This window comes from Camelus dromedarius, chromosome 12 (assembly GCF_036321535.1).
Source record: "Camelus dromedarius isolate mCamDro1 chromosome 12, mCamDro1.pat, whole genome shotgun sequence".
NCBI classification, from domain to species: domain Eukaryota; kingdom Metazoa; phylum Chordata; class Mammalia; order Artiodactyla; family Camelidae; genus Camelus; species Camelus dromedarius.
In genome coordinates, this window is record NC_087447.1 from 14,186,595 (window position 1) to 14,213,165 (window position 26,571).

The 26,571-nt window shown below is 39.9% G+C and overlaps 1 protein-coding gene across 13 annotated transcripts in view; it reads left to right on the forward strand.

Moving 5' to 3' along the window:
- The window catches only part of CELF1 (CUGBP Elav-like family member 1), a 64,093-nt gene that overhangs the window by 30,678 nt on the left and 6,844 nt on the right, over positions 1-26,571 (forward strand). For 3 of the 13 annotated variants that reach the window (XM_064492330.1, XM_031459601.2, XM_031459604.2), the window contains exons 2-14: positions 69-108; positions 4,826-4,977; positions 13,481-13,668; positions 15,168-15,250; positions 15,614-15,662; positions 17,874-18,008; positions 18,566-18,645; positions 18,971-19,132; positions 21,579-21,654; positions 23,120-23,248; positions 23,566-23,679; positions 24,388-24,573; positions 26,294-26,437. In XM_064492330.1, the coding sequence (XP_064348400.1) occupies positions 4,907-4,977; positions 13,481-13,668; positions 15,168-15,250; positions 15,614-15,662; positions 17,874-18,008; positions 18,566-18,645; positions 18,971-19,132; positions 21,579-21,654; positions 23,120-23,248; positions 23,566-23,679; positions 24,388-24,573; positions 26,294-26,437 (1,417 nt within the window). In that variant the 5' untranslated portion in view covers positions 69-108; positions 4,826-4,906. Of the gene's footprint in view, positions 1-68; positions 109-4,637; positions 4,978-13,480; positions 13,669-15,167; positions 15,251-15,613; positions 15,663-17,873; positions 18,009-18,565; positions 18,646-18,970; positions 19,133-21,578; positions 21,655-23,119; positions 23,249-23,565; positions 23,680-24,387; positions 24,574-26,293; positions 26,438-26,571 lie in introns of those variants that run through there. The other 10 variants (XM_064492335.1, XM_064492338.1, XM_064492334.1 and 7 more) reach the window with 7 other exon arrangements.

Here is a 26,571-nt window from a genome sequence, read left to right on the forward strand (position 1 = left end):
GCTGCGTATCTGGAATTACAAGAAGTGTAGGCATGGCCCACTTATTTTTCTTTCCTTGGTTTTTTTAGAGTGAAGACATAGTCCAGAGAGGGAGGTGGAAAGCTACAGGTATGGGCTAACTGCTGGATGGGTGTGCTCTGTGGGCATCTTTTTAACCTTCTTGCATGAGGCCTGTTGTGCAGATGCGAAAAAAATTGCCTTCAGAAAGGTGATGGCTTTTTTCTTATATTATGGGATTTAATTTCCTGTTCCTAGGAAGCTAGAAAATTTTCATTTGTTTGTTTTTTCCTTTTTCCCAACTCTTTCTCCTTAGCTATTTCCTAAGGCAGGCTTATTTCCCATTTGAACTAGCTGCTGGGTAGTTCTAACAGCTGGGGCTGGGCATGGAGTGGAGAAGGAGGGAAAGTGGTGGTGGGGGATGGGAGGACGTCTCTCTCCCTCTCTTTCTTCCTTTCTCTCTCTCCCCCATCTCTCTCCACACCTCCCCCCAGTCTACACATAGCAGCTACCCAGCTAGCATTCTTTTCCCTTTCCACTTAATAGCTGGAAGACCCCCAACTAAACTAGAACAAGGATGAGGACAGAACTTAGTGGATTCCACACAGATAATATTACCCTCCTGGAACCAGAATTTGTTCAACGTACTGATTTTTAAGTCAGCACTGGAGTCTTAATAAGTATATTGTTATCAACTGAGAATAACACTTAAGTTCCAGAATTAGTTTGGGATCTGGAAATATGACCTGATTTGAAGGGTGGTCATAATTTGACAGAACAGTTTATTAGGTCAGGGTTAGTCCCAGAAACTCCAGGGGAGTCTCTGAGCTTACACTTTTCCTGAGAGCACTGAGCACAGAGAAGTTCTTTCAGCTAGTCCTTTGACACTGGGGAGGAGATAGTAGTGATTAAGGATGGCGGAGGAAATGGAAAACTTTTTTTTTAAGATAGCTGTTGAACTTTATTTCACTTTGTGGCGGGGGGAGGTAATTAGGTTTACTACTACTACTACTACTACTACTACTACTACTACTACTACTACTACTACTATTATTATTATTTTTAATGGAAATACTGGGAGTGGAACCCAGGACCTCATGCATGCTAAACACACACTCTACCACTGAGCCTGAAAACTTTTTAGACTTCAAAAAGAGATGGTAGGTATTCCTCCCTACAACCTTATCCTGTCCTCTCAGTATATTATGTATGATACTTTTACAGGCAAACCAACTTGCTCACAAAATTGTTAAACTTAGTGCTTTTTGTCTTACAGTGATTTTAGATTTGAAATAGAATTTAAAAAAAAAACAATATTTCTGTTCCTTTTTTACTTTACAACTCCCCTTCCCCCAAGTTCAGGAATTTTTTTCATTGTCTAGATTCTGATGGAAACTCACAAAGGTTTTTTGTTTTGTTTTAAATTATTTAACTGTCACATTTTTGCAAAAAAGCTCCCACAAAGTGAGATGCCATAGAGATAATTAGCAATTTAGATCAGCACATTTTTATGTATACAAGGTACTAGATTGGGAGTTCCAGGAGACCCACTGATTAATTTAGAAGTACTCAATTTTTGAAATGAAGTTCAAGTCCATAAAGGTTTTAAGCTGAAGTTTGAAGTTACTCTGGTTTGGTTACTTTCAAGAGGTATTAATTGGTTGCTTCTTGTCTACATCCCTTATATCATCTAACTGGCTTGGGGAATCCAGTCTACTCAACTGTCTTAGGGTATGACTTTTTCCCCAGATTTTTGTACTTGTCCTTAAATAGACTGATCATAGAGGTTCTTTTATAAGTTTGTTGTAGACTCTAATTTCCTCTGTGCTCATATAACCAGACTTCACATTTTTGCCCTTTAAAACACATTTAGATTATTGGGATGGAAGTAGAAATCCATTTACTTGTCATTGAACTCCCTGGTTACGTCAGTCAGGATAGCCTGATGTCTGCATGTACCACCTGGGCTTTTTTGTTTAACTGTATTTTTCTTTGCACTTTCAGTCTTTTGACAAAACCGATACTGTGATTTCTAGCACTTCTCTCTTCTAATCCAATTTTTAAACTGTTTATTTGGTTCTGATATCTAAATGCAGGGTGTGCTTTTCTTTTGAGGGTTTCCCTCATCACTCTGAGCATTTTTAATGATTTGGGTTCTTAATGTCACAGCAGACTGATTGCCCCCTATCCTCACATAATCAGGCTTAGAAGCTCTTAGAAAAAAAGTAGAGAATGTTCAAGGCAAAGAAAACCGAGACAGAGACAACCATGGAAAAAAGGAAACCATGAATGTAAATTCACAGTGAGAGGACAGGTGGTAAAAGGGACTGAGGGAAAGTTAAAGCTGCCTTTTGCAGAAGACCCTGGGTTATAAGCCTGGAATGTGCTTCTGATTAAGAAATTAAAAAAAAAAAAAAAAAAAAACTACTTGTGGACAGTTTTTTGTGAATGACTTTTAGTTCTACTTTTTAATTTCCCCTTAACAGTTGCATTTTTGTATCCCATAATTGTTTTTATCATCACTTAACTTTGTAACCCTTTTCTAAAATTGAGTGACTTGTGATTAATTTCTATTCTTTCTTTTCCCACAAGCATGTTGAATTTAATTATACTGAGATAACTCTTGTGACGTGCCTATGGAGAAGCCCTCTCCTTCATGTAGTAACATTTCCATCTTGTATGTTTTTAAAGTAGTGCAGCCTCATAAATTATAAAATGAATTTTAAAACATTACAACCTTTGGCTTGGTAAAAACTACTGTAAAGAGTGCACATCCTTTCATACACTGGGCAGTGCCTGGCTGTCTCCCACATTTAAATACTCTTATTATAGTTGTGATTCTGATTAAAATGGAGATTTCATTAGAAGCCATATATTTTTAGTGAATAATAAAAGCATAACAACCTGGAAGTTTCCTGAAATTTTGTTGATTCCTTTTGAAAGGAATCCTTGAACTCAAAAATCTTAATTTGGTTGTTAGCTGGCCTCACGAAGTTACTCCTTAGTCCAGGTAGTTTTCTGTAGGAAGAGGCATGAGATCAACTTCAGTGTACTTAGAAACGAGGACAGACCTAAACAGTAACTTCACCAGTCCCAGCTTGGGTCACTGTCTTCTGTCTGGCAGTCAGGGCTGGTAGACTGTGTGGACTGTGTGCCAGGTGCAGTCTCCTCTCACTTGCAGCCTGTTTCTGCTTCCTCCTCTAGTAGGATGGGAGGGAACTCCTTTTACTTCTACCTCTGTAGTAGTAGATCAGATGGGCCATAGTCTCTGACAAAATAGAAAAGCAGTTATCTGCTATTTTAGTTCTAAATTTTGGATGATTGTGTCTGGATATTGGGCAGTTTCTACCTTCCTCAGTCAGATGCAGACAGGTGTCAGCCATTGTTTCATAGACTAGAACATTTAGGTCTATGCCATGATATACTGCCTTTCTTTCTTCTTTTTTTTTTTTTTTTTTAAGTCATTCTTTATGTTGAGGAGTTCATTCGTTTACCCCTTTACAGGCTGAACATAACTTCTTTTTTTCAAAGTTCCCTGTGTTGTGAACTGAGCTTGAGTGAAGTGAAATCTTTGAGGTAAGGCAACCCTAATGATAAAAATGGAAAGAAGGCCTGTGAAATTTGGAAGCCTTCAGAGATACAGTTTTAGAGTCACTGCCTAAATATTGAAATGCCACCATTTGTTGTTTGGAGGGATGTAGAGCTAAATTAAGAACGGGAGTACCACATCTGCCTTGACTGCTAAGTATATCCATCTCTACTGCTCACCCATAATAGAATTTTTATGTGTGCATTCATTAATCTTGGTTTTAGCAATAGTTTAAAGGAGGGTAGAGAACGAAGAGACTTTAGTCTACATTCCTCTGTCCTTCCTTACGTATTTGAGTGTTTGTCCCTGGCAGGCTCTAGTTCTTTTTCATTATTATCACTGTGATGACTTTTGTTTTTCATTTTTTTAGAAAGGTCAAACTACTGACAAGACATTGTTTCTTTGTACTCTATCAAGAGGTAGAATATTACTATTCCATTTGTATTTTTTACTTTTTTAAATTTTCTGGCAAAATAAGATTCACAGTTAGCAAAGAAGTTTTGCCTTGTGTGCTACTTAATGTATGTCACCAAAACAGCAATTTTTAAAGTCCTTCACTCTGTTGAGGAACCATTAGGTACCACATTTTGCTCTTAACGCCGTCAAGAAAGCAAGATAGGTCCAGTGTAGGTAGTTGAATGAGAGCAGTGTTTTTCTGGTGGCCAGTTTTTCAGCCAGCTTGCCTCAGGCCTGCTTCTGATGATTGGTCTGAGCTATTCCTCCTTAAATGACTATTCTGAGGTTAGTTTGGAACCCAAGCAGTGTGCTCATTGCTGTCTTTGGCACATGGAAAATAAAATCAGACCAAAGCTAACAACCCAGTTCTTTCTAAATACATTTTCAGACCACATGAAGTGAGCCCCCCCCCCCCCTTTTCTTTTGCTTCAGGTAGTTTCAGGCTTTGGAGGTCCTCAAAAACTGATTTGCAGGGAGGAGTTTGGAAGATGTGAAACAAGTTTGTGTTTCTTCTGCTCTATTAGCCACTGCTATCTTCATGGATCTGACACTCTATTTATCTGACAGTGCACTTAGTACTGCTTCGCCAGGGAAAATCACACAAAACAAGCCTGGCACATCAGCACTTTCATTGTGTGCCGGACTGAGCCTCCCTTCACATGGTCACATCCCCCTTTTAATCCAGTACTCCCTTTCCCTTCCCCAGTCCTGCCTGTTTCTGTGGCACTTATTGCTGGTTTCCCTGAGCTCCTGTTTCCACTTTGTGTTTTTTGTGGGGCCCAGGAAGCTAAAGCTGTGTATATTTGTGGATCAGACAAGTGCAGCAAGTTAATATCATTGGCTTCTGAAGGGGAGAGTGAGGTGATGGCTGCGTTTAAGTTGGATTTCCTTCCAGAAATGATGGTGGATCATTGCTCTTTGAATTCCAGTCCCGTGTAAGTATTTTTGTTGTCTAATTTTTATCCTAAGTAGAGGAACTGGGCTGTTTTCTTTGTTATTTGATGAAACAGGTCCCTTTCCTTATAAAAAGGAATTTAAAAATTGGGTAAGCAAGCCAGAGTCCACACTACTGTTATTTTCTGTTGTAGTCTGATTCTTTCTCATTACTGCTGATTTCCTTTAGGCTTTAAGTAAGTTTTATACACAAAGGTGCATTTGATATATGAGCAGCAACATCAGCTCAAGTGTGCTGGCTCCAATCCCTTCAAGCTGTGATTTTCCCAAATGATAGATTCCAAGATATTTTTTTAAACCATAGTGTTACTACTTTGGGTTAGGAATGAAATTTGAAATAATCTTTTGGAAAGCTGTTCATTTATTTGTATGTTTGTTTATTTTTAGTGATCTAATTTTTAGACTCATATTACAGAGGAAACCGGTAGCTAGAAGTGTGTTTAGTAGTATATATGGAATGCTGTATTGACATGTAAACTAATCCGGAACGTTGATTTTTCTACCCCCTACCCCCAGTCTAATTGAAAATGCAACACAATACATGATTTTGAGGACATCAGATGTATTCCCCCCCCAAAAAGGGGCAAAACTGGATTAATTTTGATTGGCAATTTGCCTAAATAAAATTTGAACACAGAAATGGGAAACCTAATCAGTTTGCAGTACTGTTTAAAAAGTTACACTGCCATTGTATGCAGCTAAAATACCAACCTGGCTCTGAGCTGTAGCTACAGGGAGCCTGAATTCTGGGCTTTGTAGAGAAAAATACACTTCTAACTCCTGATTCCAGTTACGTTAACCAGACTTCAAAGTATCTCGGAACCTAAGGAAGAGAGCCTTCAGTTGTTCAAAGTCAAGAATATTAAATGGTAGAATATTCCCTAGATAACAGGTGGTAGTGTATGTCTTTGAGTTTAGGCCTCCATGTGCAAATCAGTCTTCCCTGGGATTAGGTGTAACAGATGTGGTAATAGCAAATTCTGAACAGTTCTTCGTGGAATAGTTTGTGGGGGGCCTCAGAGTTAGTTTGCTTGCTCATTTGAAGTAGATTCTAATGCCTTCTCTGTAGTCTCCAAAATAATGGTAATTTAGATGTGTCTTTTTATGAGAGTTCTCTTTTCTGCTAAAATAAAATTTTAGCAATCGATTGCAGGTGAAATCACAATGAATGCCATCATAAAGACAATGTATAATAAAAGTATTCCCACGTACCAGGTATATAATCCCTAGAAATAGGATGTCGTGGCTCAAATTATCTTTCATTGTAACACTTTCTCTCTGTGCATTGCCACTGCCTAGTGTTCAGTCCTTGGATACAGCATTTTACCTCAGCTTGTTTGCTCATCTTTTATTAGGTTGGACTAAGTCAGTATCCCATGAAATCTGGATCATGGACCACTGCATGAAAGTCACCTGGAACATAAAAATGCAGGTTCCTGGATCCATGACCAGATATTCTTAAGCTAGAATGGGCCCAAGAATCTGTATTTTAATGACATCCCATGTGGTTTTTGTGCAGACTAAAGTTTGAGAACTAATGGGCTGAATACTATACTCATTCTGAGTAGAAGTAATGAGGAAGTACACTGTTAGAATATTTTTTTTCCAAGTACATTTGCATTTGTTTTAGTCATCCATTTTTACAAAAGCTTTGTGGGGTTAATTAGGCATAGGCTATTATCCCTATTTTACAGATAAGAAACCCAGTTGAGAGAGACTATAACTGACTTGCCTGAGGACAGTTGGTATCAACCTTGGGCCTAAGTTTAATGATACTTTTCTTTATTTTTGCCCCCTAGACTTGGCTGCCTCAAGTGTCATTGAGCAGTTACAGTCAACTCTACTCATTAGTGCAAGTCCTCAGGCTCACCCCCATGGGCACTGCACACTGAAACCACAGAGTTGGGAAGAAGAAAATTCTAGAGAATGGTGTCTGCTTGCCACCTCTTTCTTGGATTCTCAGCCTTTCTTTTCATTCGTACTACTTCAGCATAGCAGTAGACTTGACATCAAGAGAGTAGTTTTCTCTCTGAAGTGATATTTCCTGAGAATACGATCTAGCAATATATTTATTCCAAAATTTCTTTAAAACAGAGAAAAATTGCTAGAGGAGCTGTGGAATGACTGGGGGGACCTGATCCCTAGTTCCTATTCTTATTGGTAGTAATAGATCTTACAAATACTTATTATTTGTAATAAATAATACTCTTCAGCTTACACTGGTTCCTTCTACTTTGCTTGCACCCTAGGACATGGGTGGTCTCTAGGGGTTGTATCTCAGGCCTTTTCCTCTTAGCTTTCCCATTACCTAAGGGGGCAGTGATGTGCTTCTCTGATTCTCAGATTTTTATATCTATACCCTACATGTCCTTTGAGTTCCATGACTGTTCTAAAAACTGCCCATTGGATACCTCCATCTGGAGGTCTCTTCATGTAAAAACAATTCCCCATATTGTCTGTACTAGGACCAAGAGTGATCTTTCTTTTCTTCATCTCCTTTATCCAGTCATCTCCTAGTTGTAGTGGATCCTGCCGTCAAAATTTCTCAGCATTGCTTGAGACTGGTTCCTAATCTTAGGAGCTCATTTGTGCAAGAGCCTTCTGATCTCCATGTTTCCCCACTTTATTTCCTCCTCTAGATTATTGCCAAAATGTCTTTTAAAAGACAAACCTAATCACCCCTTGTTTAAAAATCTTGGAATAAAGTTCAGGCCTGTCAGTATAACATGGAAAGCTGTTTACTGGGTCTCTCCAGCCTCTTTATTCTCACCGATTTTCTAGTATTTTCTCTTTCTTTCTAATCTTTAAAATGTTTTCATACTTTCCCCTAACTTTCTCACGTCCTTTTCCTATCTTTCTAATGTTATCTCACTCTTCTGTCCTCTCCCTTCTGAGTCTTTACTATTTCCTCATCACCCCTTAGGCTTTCATACCTCCGTGCTCTACAGCTCTTCTGCCAGCTGCTTAAATCATTTCATTAAATCATTTCATTCAGCTTAAATCCCTGCACATACATTGCCTCTCCTAAATAAGTTAAACCATATTAGTCACTTTTTTCACAGAACTTTTATATATCTGTTAAAGCACTTGTAGGGTATTATAGTTGTGTCCTTCCACTTGTCCAGTGCCATTACCTCCAGGACAGGTACTGTGCAGTCCACTCTTACAGCCCCTTGTAGTGTGTAGTATCTGGCACATAGTAGACACTTGGGAAGTACAGGTGAATGAATGACAAGCCCTGTGAGATTTTTTTTTTAAATAATTAGAGTAAGGTCTGCGGTAAGGTCTCCAGACATCTCCAGACATCTCTCTTCCTCAGGGGAGAAGGCTGAAAACCTTCACAAGTAGATTGTCACTGTTCTGTTGTTGAATGGTGACTTAAAAACCTTTATTGATAGCTTTTTCTAGTACCTAACACCTCAGCTAACAGGAGGATTTTGCTTTATCCAAGTGAAAATTCCTTCCTTCCAGCTTAGATGTGTTAGGCTTGTTCTCACTGGCCAGTGGCTGGTAGGTAATTCAGACCAGTGTTTCTGAGCCCAGTTCATTCTGATGTTCTTCTGTGCCAGTTTTTTCACAGCACATTATGAGCCAGAGGGCCTGGTAGGGTTGGGTGGTGGCTGGAGATTGGGATGCAACAAGTATTTATGCCTGCTGGGGAGGTGGAGGGATTGGTAAGGATTTAAAATTTTTCTCTGTATAACGAACAGATGGGGGTCAACAGGTAATGAGAAGAGAGTGAAAAAAAAAAAGGTAATGAGAGGTTTTGGAAATGATTTTTAAACAGATGTGAAGGTAATATTTGTAGGCCTGTTGGGCTGCAAGGAACAAATACCCACTCAAGAATACATGAAAGGGTTTTCTTGTAAGGAGACAAGTGGGCTGGGCTATAGTATAATCAGGAATTCCACAGCTAGCAGACCCAGAAACGCCATCTTTCTGACCCCAGGACATGCATTCTGCTCTCTCTCTGCATGTGCTGTTTGCTGCTTCTGCTCTTCATTTACCGTGTAACTTTGGTTGGAACATGGCTTGGTTTTGCCACTGCCCTCCCAGGCTGTCTTGACTTCTCTCGCTCACTCGCTCTATCAAATTGATATAATTCACATAACACAAAAATTTGCCCTTTTAAAATGCACAGTTCAGTGATTTTTTTTTTTTACTATATTCACAAAGTTCTGTGACTATCTAATTCCAGAACATTCCTCACTCCTAGAAGAAACCACGTATTCATTAATTAGGAGTCATTTCCTCCCTTTCCCCTGACCCTGCAGTCCCCACTCTAGGCAGCCAGTTTCTGTCTCTGTAGGTTTGTATATTCATTTCATATGAATAGAATCACACAATATGTAGCTTTTTGTGATTAGCTTCTTTCACTTAGCATATAGTACTTTCAAGCTTCATCTGTATTGTAGCATGGCTCCTATTATCTCTTGCCACTGCCCTTTCATCTTGTCACCTTAACTCATGCTGTCCCTAGTTGCAGCTTTTCCACTTCTGACTTCACCACTGACTGCCCGTTTCTATTAACCAGTTCCATATTCTGTAGAACAGTCCTTTGCAATAGAACTTTCTGTGATGGTAAAAGTGTTCTTCCATCTCTGCTGTCCTGTACAGTAGACATTAGTCACATATGGCTAGTGCAATTGAGAAACTGGATTTTAAAAATTAAGTGTAAATAGTCACATGTGACTAGTGACTGTTGTCTTGTTCAGTGCAGCTGCAGAGAATTCTTGATTGGCCAGGCCTATATTTCTGTTTTAAGTATAAGTCACAGTCTTAGGTTTCTGGCTAGCCAGTGAATCAAGTTGCTGGGTTAAGTTCCACCCCTGATTCTAGTCATCTGGGGCCTGGGGATGGGAAAGAAGTGGGACAGAACATTAACTCTGCCCTCTGAGCTTGGCCTGGAGCTGGGAATGTTGACAGAAAGAAAGGAGAAAGAGGAGAGAGGATTTAAGAGTTCTGCAAAGTTGAGTGCTTTGAAAATAAAACTCTTTTGTTTTCGCTCCCCTATCTCTTCCACATTGGTTGTTTCATTTTCCTATGGCATGTCCCATTGAGAATCAGGTAGTCAGGGCAGCCTCTGGTCCTCATCTCTTAGTAGTTTCTCATTCTTAATGATTTTCCAGTTGCTGCCAGGGTCAGAAACATAAAAAGAAGTGAGTTGGTGCCATGCCTCTCCCCTGAAATACTTGCTGCCTTCTTGTCCTATCTCTTCCCTCACTGCTGCAGGCCCTGCTTTTCCTCTCTTCCATCCTACTCCCAGGTCAGTACTTCCACAGACTTTCCTCTTCAGAATGACAGGGATAGTACAGCTACTTCTCCAGGGGGCTGCTGAATTCATTGGTTCTTGAGTGGGCGTAATAAATAAATATAATTTATGATCACTGACTATGGGGAGCTCTCCATCAGTGGGGAGGTAAGGCACAAATTTGAGAATGTACTTAGTGATCTGTAGAGTAAATGCCATACCTGGATATTGTGAAATCCTTGGCATATCATACTGGGAATCTTGTCCCCAGGTGACTTGTTAACGTAGTGGTTACTTTTAAGGACAGCGTGCATACTGGAAGTATGTGCGGAAGGTTGAGGATGGAAGAGCATTGTTGCTCATCTCTTCAGACACAGTAACAGTTAATGAGAAAGTTTGTGACCACTTACTACATTTTCCTAGGTACACATGTGGTTGCTTCTCTTTTTTTTATCTCTAGTTGATATTGGCACTTTTATTTCTAACTCGGTCTTCATGTGCTCCAAAGAAATACCCCATGTTTTCCTTATTCATCATTGTATACCACATTTCACATAGTACCCATAGTGCCTGGCCTGTAAGTAAGAAGCCAGTATTAATTGGAGGAAGAAGTAAGTCAGTGCATAACTCCAGACTCCAGTTACATGATGTCCACTGTATCTTGAGCCTGCCCTGATATTTGCTATAAATTGCTCTAAAAATGCTTCTCAAACTAGTGAAGGACCAAGTCCCACCACCCAACTTGTAAAATACAATAAAATAATTTCATAGAAAAGCAAAATAATGAGGTATAAGTTTTCATTTTGCATATCCTTTTAATATTAGGTTGAACATACATAAAATTATGCAGTCTGACTGCTGTTGAAGTTTCTGATGGGTTAAATTTGAAGATTGCCCCTGGTCCTTGGGCATTTTGATTAGCCCTGCTAATCAAAGGGGGAGATTCTTCTGGCTTGTGAATTGGTATACACTGGGGGAAGTGTGGTTCATGGAGTAAGTGGATGTGAAGAAGTGGAGAGAGGTTTGGAGAGTAAAAAGGGAAAGGAAAGATGCTTGTCTAGAATGCTGAGTCTCCACTGAACTTTTTGGATAAATCACAATTCACATAAATTGACTGTTTATGCTTCTGCACTATACAGTGATATAGAAAGCTTAGAAACAGCACACAGATAGAGAAGGAAGGGACAAACTGAGAGCAGTTGCCTCCAATGTAATACAAACTAATAAACTCCTACCTCTTTTCAGAAATAGCTGTCAGTTTCCTTATCATCAGAACATATTCTGATACACCATTTATTTGGGTTCTATGTTAACTCTTTCTGGAATAAAATATGATTGAAGATTAGCAACATTTTAATAAAATGATATTAAAACTGGTAAAGTTATTAGGGACAGGTTGTAGGAAGTGACACAGATTTTTTTTCCCACTAGTCGTAGAATTTTTTAAAAATTCATGGTAGCATGATTTCTGTTAGAACATTGGAATTAGGCTTCTAGAAGCAGCTACATTACATTTTTACAACAACTTGCCACACTTGGTTATAAATTAATAAAGAAAAACCAATAAAACAATGTATTAAAAAACACTTAAAAAGGGAGAAGAAAATGTAGCTTGATCCTGTGACAGTCAAATAATCATAGGAGATAATAGATACTCTTTAATTTGTGAGCCGCCTTTGTGCACAGCATTCGTTTATCAAGGTTAGTTGCTTAAATAGGGGGAATTTTTGAGAAGTTCCTCCCATCCCACATCTGACTAATTACTTTGAACCAGGTACCATATCAGGTGTGGCTATAAGAATTAATAGGAAATAAAACAGTTTCTGCCTTTAAAGAGCTTCCAGTCTAGTTGGGAGAGGTAGATAGAGACAGATTATACTAGCAGGTGATAAATACTATAATACAGGTGGAAATTTAGTACTGCTTGAGTCCTGATGAAACTGACTAGTTACCCTGGAAAAGTATAGGGAACCTTCTAGAGACAGCAACAAGGGTTGGTCTGTTTGCTTTTTAGTTAGTGCTAGATTCCACAAGGGTGACATGAGAATACCCCCTGTATTCAGCTACAGGAGATTTAGGAATTAAGAGACAGAGGTTCAACTACTAGATTCAGCATTCTCAAGGATCTTCAGATACTATTCAGAAGACAGCAGTGGTGAAAAAAACTATTGTTTTTCCTTTAAAGAAAAGTGGCATTTTATTTAGGATTGACTGTTAGAATATGGCACATTTGAACATGATGATGTGATTTCTGGATTAAGCAAACACTAACAAAAGTTAAGCATACTAACTACTTGAAATTTAAGCTGTTACTGGTTTAGATAAATGTTAAGAATAAGATCTTGGAATGGTGGTAGGAGAAGGACTTTGATTTATTCTGAGTGGAAACATTTATAGTGCAGGAGTCCCCCTAGGTTCTTGGCAGTGGCAGGGGTAGGAATGAAGGTATTAAAGTAGGAGTGTTACAGGTTCAGTGTGATGGGATTGGAGGAATTTATGAACATTCTAATGGTTGCAGTTGGTAAGGGAATTAACTGGTAAAATCTTGGAGAAATAGCAGTAAATTAGATAACTTAGAAACAAAAAACCCTCGAATGATGGCATCATTGTTTATGTTTATGTAACAGTCATTTGTGAAAGTTTAAGAGGGAAAGCTTTGTTTTGATTTGAGGGCCTCACTCAAGAGCATCAGGCTTATGCATGAGACAGCAACATTCAAAGGCCAGCATTCTAGTCAGTTCAGTTCTTTGCTTAGGCCATGGAAATCAAGTACTTCTGTTCTAACATCTATTGAAAGAAAAGTTTTCACCTAACATTGTGTAGATTGGGAATCCTAAATCTTGTCTATAAGAAATAGTCCTTTGTAGTTTTATGGACATTTTAAAAAGTTTTGTTAACTCTGCTTAAAAATGATTAAAACTTGCTTTAGTAACTTTACCTCTTAAGTTTTTATGAGAATTCTCAAGCTAGACAAGGAATGACTGACACTCAGTTCCTTAGTTAAAGCCTAGGATATCCTAATCAGAATGGTAACTTTAGTTTGGGATCTGATGGAAGGGATGACATGGTGGAGAGGACCAGGGGACTCTGGTAAATTGAATGGAGGTAGTGAAAGTAAGTAGAATTTTTTCCCTACCTTTTCAGGAAATAGTTGAGACCTTTAAAGAAAAAAAAGGACTCTCTCTGGAGAGCAACATGAATGCATAATAGAAGTTTTATTTTATTTCACGCAGCTCAAAGAAAATGAACGGCACCCTGGACCATCCAGACCAACCAGATCTTGATGCTATCAAGATGTTTGTGGGCCAGGTTCCAAGGACCTGGTCTGAGAAGGACTTGAGGGAACTCTTTGAACAGTATGGTGCTGTCTATGAAATCAATGTCCTAAGGGATAGGAGCCAAAACCCGCCTCAGAGCAAAGGTAAAGACTTTGGCTTTTATATGTATATATTCAGTCGTGTGCATGCTCTCTCTCATTGCCAGAATGTTCTTGGGGTCACATGGGGGGAAATCTGCCTTTTTATAGTAGCTTTGTCTCCCAGCCCAAACCTGTTTAATGACTTACAAATAAAAAATTAAGATGACATCATGAGGATAATTTGTAAATTGGCTCTTGGGCAGTCCTTTTCGAGAGCTCTAAATTCAAGAGACAGATTCAGGTGAGTGTCTCGTTTGATCTTGTGAATGGAATAACAAAAATAAAGTTGAAGTAAACCAATCACATAAGATTTTCTTTAGTATTTTGGCTAGGGTAAGTGGAAAGAGAAAAATTGTCCAGGTACCCATGGGTTTGTTAGTGTTACAGAGGCCCTGCGGGATGGCTGAGCAACTAGGCGGGACTGGTTTGTAGGTGACCTGTTCATAGTAACCTACAAAATGAACAGGATAAAAAAGACGAGCTGCTTCCAGAAATACCCAGAAGGGTGGAAGTTTTGTAAGACTGATAGTAGATAAGACATGAGCTTTGCCCATGTATATACAGGCATACTCTTTATTTTCCCAAATGACCCATTTCAGAGTAATTTTCTGTGAAAGCTGTTCTCCAAGTGCAGATGTGAGCAAGCATGATTGCCACGTTTGAAACCAGCTTAATAGCAGAGGATCTAGAAGCTGAGGAATTATTTTCTCTTTGTGGCATAGTTAACCAAAAATATAAAGTATTATTGTTTCTGAAAATGACTGGCAACATAATATGCAGTAATTCAAAAATCTTAATTGCAGAGTGATTTTGAAAGAAGTCTCTATCATATCTTACGGGACTGTGGGCCCAAGATTTACAAGACATACTTTCCCCTTCCTATCACCAGTAAAGATACAGAGCACAAAATCTCCAGATCTCCTCAGTCAAGTGCCATATGCTGTTAGAAGTGTAATTATATTTGATGGGAACCAAGAGTCCAAAAAAAGATATTAAGAGGCTCTTGGCTCTTAAGTCACTTTGTAATTTAATAAATAATGATTATGTTTGAGGCATATGGTAGAAACTGGCTACAATTTAAGATTTGTAAGAGAAAGAAAGATTTCCTTGTAGACTACAAGCTGCAAGAGTGCGACACCTCTGTCTGGTTTGTAGCTGACTGTTCTTGCCCAGCACATTACTTGGTGCTCCAAGTCTGCTGGGTTGAATGGCATGGTGCTGTGACCTTTGTAAGAGAAAAAATCTTTCCCAGAGAAGTTACAGGAGCAGGTAAAGAATTTTAACAGAACTAGGAGACTATAACAATAAAGAAGACAAAAGAAAATAATCTGTTTCCCCCTCCACCCCTCTAGATTTTCTCCATCTTCCTCCCTTCACCCCCTCTAATTTTAGTAAATCCAGCCCTCTCTTAAGGCTCAGTATATCCATGGAGGAGGAAATGCTCTGGGAGTTACCTGCTTTCAAAGGACTGGTTTGACTTGATGAAATGTTGTTTATTGCAGGGTGCTGTTTTGTTACATTTTACACCCGAAAAGCTGCATTAGAGGCTCAGAATGCTCTTCACAACATGAAGGTCCTCCCAGGGGTAAGAAAGCTCCTGCTAGTAAGTGGAACTAGTGGTTTTGACACATAGAACATACTTACACTTTTCAGGCACACCCTGAAAGCAATTTTGGGGAAAGGGTGACTGCCACAGGAATTGATGTAAAGGAAGACATAAAGGGTATGTTTCAAAGAAGATAGGTTGAAAGTAATTCTCAGCCAAGAGAACTTTGACTTCTTGACTCACATTCTATTTTGATATTTTGGTGGAAAGAGATAATGAGGCAGACATGAGTTCAGCAATAACTCTTAAGGGTCTAGTTTTGATATTTCCTTTAGAGTCCTCATGTGTATTTCTGAATGCCTTCAGTGTGCAATGATAATATTCATGTGTTTTCCTTTTTAGATGCATCATCCTATACAGATGAAACCTGCCGACAGTGAGAAGAATAATGGTAAGCAAGTGTATAAAGTCCTCCCCTTGTCACGTCTCTTCCTGATGTGTTTGCTGTTCTCATGGCATCTGCATTGTACTGTGCTCTAATTAATATTTTTAAAATTGAGGTATAATTTACACATAATATTATGTTAGTTTCAAGTGTAACATAATGATTCCATAATTGTATATATTGTGAAATGACACTACAATAAGTCTGATTAACATCCATCACCATACATAGTTGCAAAAATTTTTTTTTATCTTGTGATGAGAACTTCTAAGATCTACTTTTTTAACAACTTTCAAACATGCAATACAATGTTAACTGTTGTCTCTGTACTATACTTTACATGATCACGACTTACTTATTTTAAAACTGGAAGCTTACACCTTTTGACTTCCTTCAAACCCTTTTTGCCCACCTCCTTTCCCTCTCCTCTGGCAAAAAGCAACCTGTTCTTTGTATCTATGACCTCAGTTGTTTGTTTTTTATTTTTAAAGATTTTATATATATAAGTGAGAGCATATAGCATTTATCTTCGTCTGAGTTATTTAACTTAGCATAATGCCTTCAAGGTCCGTCCATGTTGTCGCGTATGGATGGATGTGATTTCAGATTTTATTCTGAAAAAAGATTCCTCTGTGTGTGTGTGTGTGTGTGTAAAATACTACATTTTCTTTATCCATTCATCTGTTGACAGATACTCAGATTGCTTCTATTTCTTGGCTATTGTCAGTAATGCCTCAATAAACATGGGGGGTGTGTATATCTTTTCAAATAAGTGTTTCCGTGTTCTTCAGTTAAATACCCAGAAATGGAATTGCTGGATCATATGCTAGTTCTGTTTTTAATTTTTTTGAGGAACTTCCATACTGGTTTGCACAGTGGCTGCACCATACAGTCCCACCAACAGTGTACAGAGGTTCCCTTTTCTCCACATGCTCATGAACACTTATTCTTTCTTGTCTTTTTGATAGTAGCCATTCTAACAGGTGAGATGATATCTCATTGCAGTTTTGGTTTGCATTTTCCTGATTATTAGTGATATTGAGCTTTTTTTTTTTTTAATGTCCCCATTGGTCATCATATGTCTACTTCGGAAAAATGTCCGTTTGAGTCTGTTGCCCACTTTTTAATTGAGTTGCTTTTCTTTTGCTGTTGAGTTGTATAAGTTCTTTATATATTTTAGATATTAACTTCTTATCAGATACATGATTTGCAAGTACTTTCTCTTGTTCATTAAGTTGCCTTTTTATTTTGTTGATGGTTTTTTGTTTTGTCTTGCTGTGCAGAAACTTTCTATTTTGATTTAACCCCACTTGTTTATTTGTGCTTTTGTTGCCTTTGCTTTTGGGGTCAAATCTAAAAAGTCATCGCCAAGACCCATGTCAAGGAGCTTACCAAGTCTAACTCTTCTGGGAGTTTTATGCTTTCAGGTCTTACATTCAGTTAATTCATTACCAGTTAATTCATTACTTACTCACAAGTAACCCATTTTGAGTTAATTTTTGTGTATGTTGTAAGATAATGGTCCAGTGCTCTAAGTAATGTCATCTGAGTTGCCTGTTCTTTTCTTTAAAATAAGTATGGTACATAAATGAGATAAATAGAATTGACCAGGAAGCATTACAAGAACATTTTAGAGTTAACTGGAATGTTTTTTTGATCAGTATAATTTCTTATGGAAAGGAGTGGGGGTGGGTGGGAAATGAACAAATTGGGAAGGAAAACTTAGTCCTTAAGAGAATGAATAATCAGAAAATGAAAGTGAATATTACCCTCACTGAAATGTGTGTTCTGTTTCTCTTGTTATATCAGTTAAGTGTGGAAACTCGTCCTTCTTTGGTACATTGGTATTGCTAGTAATAGCAAACTTTGCTTAGTGCTAGGCAAAGACAGGTGCTGAGTATTAGCTATAGGTACCTTTGAGGTAAGCTCTGTTATCCCTATTAATCACATGAGGAAGCAGGCACAGAATGGTTAAGTAACTTACAAGATCACAAAGCCACTATATTTCATTTAAGTGCTTCCAAATATAATTTTAAGATAGCATTGATTATAAAAGGATGTGCTGAATTGTGGTGAGGGGGAGGTGTATCTTAAAATCTGTGAAATATGGTATAAAGGCACAGAGCCAGGCATTCAGACTGAGGAGCTCTGACTCTAGAGACTGCTGTACTAGCTCTGTGGTAATGATGTCAAGCCTTCTGTGTCTTACTCTCTTAGCAGTGGAAGACAGGAAGCTGTTTATTGGTATGATTTCCAAGAAGTGCACTGAAAACGACATCCGAGTCATGTTCTCTTCATTTGGACAGATTGAAGAATGCCGGATATTGAGGGGACCTGATGGCCTGAGCCGTGGTGGGTACATTTTTTGCATTTAAAGATACTGGTCTTAAACTTGTAATCTTTTTTTTTAATGGGACCAGTGGAAACTAGTGATCTATAGCTAATACAGTCTTGTCGTGATGGAGAGGATTGGGTTTGGTGTTGTATGTTTAGGTCTCGTCACGACTTCTCCTGTCAGTTGATCCCTTTAGTATTCTCCCAGTTCCCCTAAGGAGTCTACATTCTGTACTTAAGTGCCTTGTATTAAGGTTCTCTGTTTTTGTCCTTGGAGAGGTTCTTCATGCCAAAATGGAAACACTCCTTTGCAAGAGAAGCAAGAGAATATGCTTTATCCCTCCTTTATCCCTCAAGCACTTTCTCTCCTGTCTGTGCTTCCCTGGTTTTTCATTGAAGCACCTATCACCCTGTTGTAACATATCTGTCTTCTCTAGATCATGAACCCCTGAAGGGAGCAACCATGTCTGTATTGCTAGCATGGTACCTGGCACATAGTAGGTACTCAGTAAATGTCAGTCCAGTAAATAAATAACCAAATGAATGGATGAGTTATCGACTCTTTTTTCAAACAGGTTGTGCATTTGTGACTTTTACAACAAGAGCCATGGCACAGACGGCCATCAAGGCAATGCACCAAGCACAGACCATGGAGGTAGGGGACAGATGAATGAAAGGGGGACATTCCTTAGCCTGAGAGTGCTAGGACAGTTGGCCATCAAAGCCCAGCAGTATATACAGCATCTGATTGCCCTAAAAGTTAAGCAGACTAAGTAAACATCTTAAAGTTAAAAACAGGTGCTTTCTTTAAAATTAGCGTATTGGAACTAGTTACTCTTTTAAATTATATTTTGCTACTTGTGTGTATCAGGAAGAGAAGTAATTTGACAGTGAATGAAAGTAGAATGCAGCCTGGAAAGGAGAACTTTACCTTCACCCAGAAGGAGGAATTTGACCCTTTGGTTTTGGTGTTTTCATAGGGTTGCTCATCCCCCATGGTGGTAAAATTTGCTGATACACAGAAGGACAAAGAACAGAAGAGAATGGCCCAGCAGCTCCAGCAGCAGATGCAGCAAATCAGCGCAGCATCTGTGTGGGGAAACCTTGCTGGTCTAAACACTCTTGGACCCCAGTACTTAGCAGTGAGTCCCTGTGGTTTGCTTTCTGCAGACTGTGCAAGCTCCCAGCTGTTTCTTCTGCTGTCCTTAGCTAACATACACAATGGAATTCACAGATCTTAGCACATCAGAATTTTCTATAAAAATTCAGGCAACATAATGTTCTTTAAGTCACATGAGTGTCTCTTTCTCTCTTTCTGGTCACACATCTGTGGTTATGTCGTGAGACTTATGCTACAATTAAAGTAAAATCTTAATTTCCTAATAAAAGGCTTTAAAGACATTTCATGTGTCCCTGCCCCCAAGAAAAAAAACTCCTAAGGGAATCTTAACTACCAATTATCTTCCTCTATAGCTCTTTCTGGCTGATGTAGAGGGCATCGTTAAAATCCTTACTGAGTCTTCCCTGAAGAGTGTGATAAATGTTCCACTGACTGAGAGATCAGGAGATGAACATGGACATTATTAAATGAGTATTACAGGTGTATATTTGAGTTCACTAAATAGTAAATAGATTTCCTTTAATTTGATTTCTCTCTAGTTGAGTTGGAGTAATAAGTCCAGGAAGGGTCACGCTCCAATTTGTTACTTTGATTTACTAGGTCTGCAATGTTTATTATGGGGGATTATCACTGTTTAACCCTTAAAAGAACTGCAGATAGCACAAGACACTTAAAACTATCTCTTCTGTGAATCAGAAAGAACAGGTCATCTGTGATGCTACCAGTAAAGAAAAATAAATGGTGAAACTACTAGATTAGTATGGATAGTCTAAAAATATGCACATAGGAGTCATTATAGTATTCACTCCTCATCCTTTAAAATAGTATTTTATATGGAAGCAGAAGAAAGGCAATGATTTCTATCCTGCGATACTGGGTTTTGGCTAATTTGATATCTTTTGGTCTCCCTATTTCTAAAATATTAGAAGAAATCCCAGTTTACTTTCCCTAGTGTTTTTCTGAAGTCAAAAAAAATGTAGATGGTTGTTATATTTCTATAGATTAAATTGTTTCTCGGTGCTTAGAACGTTGTTTATAAGTTGAGAAAATTCAGAGAGATTTTAGTCTTCTGCCAAAATGATAATGCTTTGAAAATTATCTCCGTGATATGTACTTACTCTTCTTAGAGAGTTTTGGAACCTTCTTTTAGGGAAGACTCCACCTTTTGTTGTCATTGCCACAAGCACATGATGGTTTCCAGCAAGCACATGATGGTTTATGTTGAGAGCTATGGTCTGTTTCACTTAGACATGATCCCCACCCTAAGAGCTGTTCTCATTTTGGGAGGAAATGAAGTGCCAAGTACAGTATGCACAGTCCACCAGTTGGGACTGAACACATTACCCAAGGTATTTAAGAAGACAAAAATGAAGACTTGTGAGTGCTGATGGACTATGTAAGTGATAGTACATCATCATTAATTATGAGGTTCTTTCTGGAATATGTGGACTTGAAACTAGAGCAGTAGTTCTTAATCTTTGTAGGGTTGTGGACCCCTTTGAGAAGCTGGTAAAAATTGTGTTTATATGCATTTTTTCATTCTACTTCTGGAGGTTTCTGGACCTCCTGAAATGCCCATGGACTAGAGAGATTCATGATGACCGAGGAACCAAGTCAGATGTTTATATGGGAATGGACAACAATTTGAATAATGGATCCAGAAACAAGAATGTCAGTTGTCCATAAGGAACAGTGAGTGGAACAAAACGCTTTAGCAGGTTGGTTAGATGAAGGTTGCAATTTGCTAAGGTACAGAGTAAGGTTGTAGCGATCCATTAAGTTCATGAACAGGTCCCCTTGTTTTATTTGTTATGGAACAACCATTGAAGGAATGTATGCTGAACAGATACGGACTAATCTACCAGTCATTTGGTCATCTGCAGCAGTGAGATTACAGTGATAGATGGATGTGTAGTATTCTAGTCATGACAGGATTTATCAAGTCACAAGTTCATTGTGGCCAGTAAAGGGTGACTCCAAGAAATACCCTGAAATGGTCAGGTTTGATATTTTAAATAGTTGTGTGAAGTAGAAATTTGGTGTCTAGATAGGAACAACCTACAAAATAAGATGTGTGGGCCTAAGAAGGAGAATCTGGGAGAGGAACTAGAAATGGCAGTCACCCACAGACAGGCACTCATTGCAGTGGACTGCATGGCTGCTTAAGTTGAGCTTAGTTCTCTGCTCTACTTCTATCCTCTGCTGTGCTGCATTCTGTTGCCAGGGACGCAAGCCTGGCTCAGTACTCAGCGAACATAACTGTCTTCTGGCCAGGTCTTCAGCTGTGTTGTGTTGTCCAGCGCTGTCGTAAGCCTCATGTTTTTGTTGTGTTGGCTTGGGCTCTTGTCTTCAACTTTCTTCTCTCTGGGGGGCCTCTGCACTCTCGCTTTGCTATGCTGTAGAGTTATCCCAGATGCAGAACCAGCCCTCACTCTCACTCTTGTTCTGTTTTTTGGTGTAATGTCTAGCTTTATTTGCAGCTCCTTCAGCAGACTGCCTCCTCTGGGAACCTCAACACCCTGAGCAGCCTCCACCCAATGGGAGGTAAGTGTTCACTGCAACGGAGGAGCAGCAGCTGCCAGGTCAGCAGACCCAGCTAAACAGTCTGAGAGTTTTGTACCATTTGTGCAGGAAGAAATTTTCCCCACTCATTACATTAAGCTGACATAAGGTGAACATCCTAGGATTCACCTACGTCGTCTCTAGAAGGTGGCTCTTTTAGTTGCTGATACCAGGCTGCTCTGGGATTGTCTGCTGCTCCCCACCCCTTTAATCTTTTTTGAGGAAGAAGATGGAAAGGAGCTGTTAGCACCTGCAGACTATCTGCAGCATTTTGATAAGGAGAAAAATGCAGGAACTCTTCATTTCCACAATAAAGCGACTTTTTCAGTGATTCTGTGAAGAAAAAAGTCTACTATGGCTTCTGAGAGCATGACTTACCCTGAAGCTGCTAGAACCCAGGCAGTTAGTGTCTTATACAAGTTATTTCTTAGGTGAATTGCCTTTTGTTGGTGTTAACATGCATGAAAAACTTAATTGACAAATACCTGAGCTTATAACAAAAGGAGGCTCCAGGTACAAACCTGAGGCGAGGCCATCGGAAAAGTGGAGGGAGCGGAGGGAAGGGGACCATTCCAGAGCTGCTTGCCCCTGCCTCTTCTGCAGTGGCAGGTGCACCTGAGGAAGGGCTAGTCTCAGACGTGTGACATTATACCATTTGAAAGAGTTTGGTATTTGTTCACTTTGTCCCAGGGATTTATAGTTTGCTGTGTTTTCGGAAAGTTGTTAAATTGTAAGTCTGTGTTGGAGCCTTCCTGTTCTCATTAATTCTCTACCCGCACCCATCTGCCTTTCCATAATCCAGTAAATGGTTTGCCACACATTGTCGGCACAGTTCAGATTTCTTGCTCTCCTTTTACCTACATTGCCTAGGTTCTCCTTGAAAGTCTTTTCCTCTGTTTTTTCTCTCTCCTCCTTCTGATGATTAATCTGCTGCTAAAGTAGTGTGTTTTTTCTTTATTCTTTCTCCTGTTGCTGTTTTCACATGTGTTCCCCTGTCATTCCTCCCATGGCCTTCTGGATCTCTGCTACATTTTCTGCTTATTCACCTCCATTGCAGAGAACAGATCCTCTGTGAAGTGTGAGTGAGGGGCCCAGATGCAGATTCGTTCTCTGCCACAGGTTTTGGCATTGTTGTTCTCTTAGACACCTGGCTCCATGTTAGACTCTGTGGTATTTCCTGATTTCCTAATTGCCCATCCCTTTATTAATGCTCTCTTGGTCTGGCATGTTACTGGATTAGATATCTTTTATCTGAGGAAATGATGGCAAGTTTCTTAATAAATTGATTGATGGCTCAGTCTTTTTGGAGCCCTGTACTATTGCCTGTGAGGCTCATCTAGAATAGTTCCTCCTTGGGACCGGCCTTCTGCCAGTGTACACTGTCATTGCTGGAGTGGATGTGAGGGACCCTTATCTGCTGGCTGACCTCTTGCTTTGGATATTGCAGGGTTAAATGCAATGCAGTTACAGAATTTGGCTGCGCTAGCTGCTGCAGCTAGTGCAGCTCAGAACACACCAAGTGGTACCAATGCTCTCACTACATCCAGCAGTCCCCTCAGCGTCCTCACCAGTTCAGGTAAGCATGTAATAGGGGCCAGTGTGCCTTGGGCAGAATCCCAAGAGAGGGGTCTGTCATTCTGGATAGTAGTTAACACCCATTTCCAAAGGGGCAGACTATGAACAGTAAATTTTCAAATGTCATCTTCTCACTTGAGAAAGATTTTACTTTGCTGTAATCATCACTTGACTGTCCTGCAAGGACAGTTATCAAAACCAGTAACTGGAACCCTCTTTACAAAGACAATACTTCAGTGGTATCACTGGTGAGCTTTGGTTCCTGTTGACATGAGATGGCAAGTGTTGACTTGAGTTTAACTGGTGGATATCTGATAGCAGGGTCCTCACCGAGCTCCAGCAGCAGCAGCTCTGTCAACCCCATCGCCTCCCTTGGAGCCCTGCAAACATTAGCTGGAGCAACAGCGGGCCTCAACGTCAGCTCTTTGGCAGGTGAGGGCCAGCCCCTGGATGCCATCAAGCCATTCTTTGTGCAGATAGCACATTTTAAACAACCCTTGTAAGGGTACCATTAGAAATACTGGAGTGGCCTGATGAAGTTAGAAATAACCATGCGATTTTGAGTCAGGCCTCAGTTAAATCTCACCTCTGCCCCTTAATTAGCTGTAAGTTTTGACCACCTTTCTGAGGTTTTTCTCATCTGCAAAGTGGAAATAGAATGCTTTGAGGGTTATTAGGAAGTTAAATGAGAACATAAGTAAAGTGCTGAGCACATTGCTCATAGTACGTGCTCAATAAATATTAGCTATTTCGATATGATTTGCCCACATCTTGACATGGACCACATGCACCCCTATAAATCCCCAGTCCTGGGACTCTTATTTTTACCACATTCCAGATCTTTGTGAGAAAATTGCAAGAAAACCAGAGAGAAAATGGGGCAGGCCATGTGTAAGTGGTATCAATCACTTCTTGCACAGGTTGAAAGAAGATAATGGCAAGAGCTGCACCTGGGTGTGGTGTTTTTTAATGTCCCTGTTAACCACAAGGCCTGTTGAGTGTCCTAAATCTGACCAGTCAGATGGCTATTCCTTCTCAGGGAAAAGCTAAGAAGTAGATGAAGGGGGAAATTTGGAGTTTGTCTTTGGCATCAGTTGAGTCTTTCCAATCTATTAATCCTGCTCTTCCTCCCCAACCAAGGGATGGCTGCTTTAAATGGTGGCCTGGGCAGCAGTGGCCTTTCCAACGGCACCGGGAGCACCATGGAGGCTCTCACACAGGCCTACTCGGGGATCCAGCAGTATGCTGCAGCGGCGCTCCCCACTCTGTACAACCAGAACCTGTTGACACAGCAGAGCATTGGTGCTGCTGGCAGCCAGAAGGAAGGTGAGCGCCAAGGGAACTGGAGTCAAGGATGGGATGGCTGCTCCTTCTGCACCAGCACCGAAAGGCAGGGCAAAGGCCAGGAGAACCATTTAGGTGGTCAGGCCAACACTTCTCTTTGGCAGTGTCCAGGGTAGACTGAGAAACTGCTCCTGAAATGTTTTCTGCGTGTGCTCTGTGTACCCTCCTGGGATGGGCTGCAGTTTTTAGGTGAGGAAACATACTGATCTTACTCTGTCTGATACCATGTGGCAATCTGTTTTTGCTAGGGAGTCTTCTTTCTGTATTATAAATCTGTCAGAGGATGTCCTCTGTCTAGGTGTCCCTTTTAGTTATATCATTTGGCTTTTCCTCACTTTCTAATCTGTGCTTTTCCTAATTGAGGACAAACAGAAGTGATAGTTATGGCCTGTGGGTTGATGGAGTGAGAATTATGTGCTTTGACATGAATGGTATTAAATTCAGGAGAGGCTTTCTAGACAAAAAGAGGCCTGAAGTTGGTTTATATGCATAGAAGGTCCTGCTGACACCTCAGTGCTCATATGTGACTGGATTTTCACAACCAGGAGCTGTCAAGGTTTAAGCACTAATGTGGGGAAAAGACAAGTATCCTCTCTTCCTGTAGCAGCAAGGAGTCTTGGTGTAGTATGTCCTCATCTGCTCTGAATCAGACACTTATATGCCCTAGGATGCAGTAGTGGGGGAGCTGATAGAACCAAGGAGACAGACAATAAACAAAAGCATGCAGTGTTCCAAATGTTGCTCTAAAGTGATGGCCAGGAGAGAGGGATAGAGTGCAAGAAAGATAGCATTTTATATAGAGAAGTTCTCTCTAAGTTGACATCCAAGCAGAGATCCAGAGGAAGAAAGGAAGCAAGCCACGTGTGTATCTAGAGGAAGAAGAGTAATGAGGGAAGAGGAACAGCAAGTGCAAAGGCCCTTAAGCAGCACTGTTCCACATGTGTCTGACTACACAGCAGGGAGACTGGGGTGGCTGGAGACTGGTGGCTGCACTGCAGTTGTAGTAAATTCTTCTGTGGTAAGGAAATCATTGAGTGTGTAAGTGGTTGAAGAGGAAAGCATATTCTGTTTTTGAGCTTAGTGTTAATGATAGGCACATTTGGAAAATGTAATTTATTTTTACTAAGGCACAGTTTACATATGGTAAAATTCATCCCTTTTAGAAATATAGTTCTATGAGCTCTGATGAACACATATAGTGTAACCACCGCAATAGACGTAGAACATTTCCATCACCCCTAGAAATTCCCTCATGTCTCTTTGTAGTCATTCCCTGCCTCTGGCAACTACCAGTCTCTTTGCTGTCCTTATAGTTTCTAGGCACAATTTTGAAACCCGCTTTACTTACAATCTCTTTCTACCTCCTTTTCTGTTGTTCCTCTGTGAGCCTCTAGTTTTATTGTTCTACACACAAATCTGTCTACTTTATTGTCCCAGCACACCATCCTCCCATAGGGTGGAATTCTAACCTCCCTGAAAGAGGACAGAGCATCAGAATGGTGAACAGCAAAGTGGGAAGGAACCTGTTTCAGGGATGTTCCTTCAGTTCTCAGCTTTGTATTTGGAGAACCTGTTTAGTTCTCCAGATGAATTTCTGTTTGTTGGGATGCTGAGAATTTTAACACAGATGGAAATGAGAGATGGTGCAGGAGGTTAAGTGTGCTCAACACTGATACTTTTTCAATCAATGGATATTTTGAAGGTCCAGAAGGAGCCAATCTGTTCATCTACCACCTGCCCCAGGAGTTTGGAGATCAGGACCTGCTGCAGATGTTTATGCCCTTTGGGAATGTTGTGTCTGCCAAGGTTTTTATAGACAAGCAGACAAACCTGAGCAAGTGTTTTGGTACGTTGGCTTCTCTTCTGGTGTTGGGAGGCTTAGATATTTTTACCACTGAGAAAGAGAAGAGGCCGATAGCAGAAAGAGATAGGTCTGGATTTGGGTTAACTCAGCCTTGGGCAGGTTACATTACCTCTTTT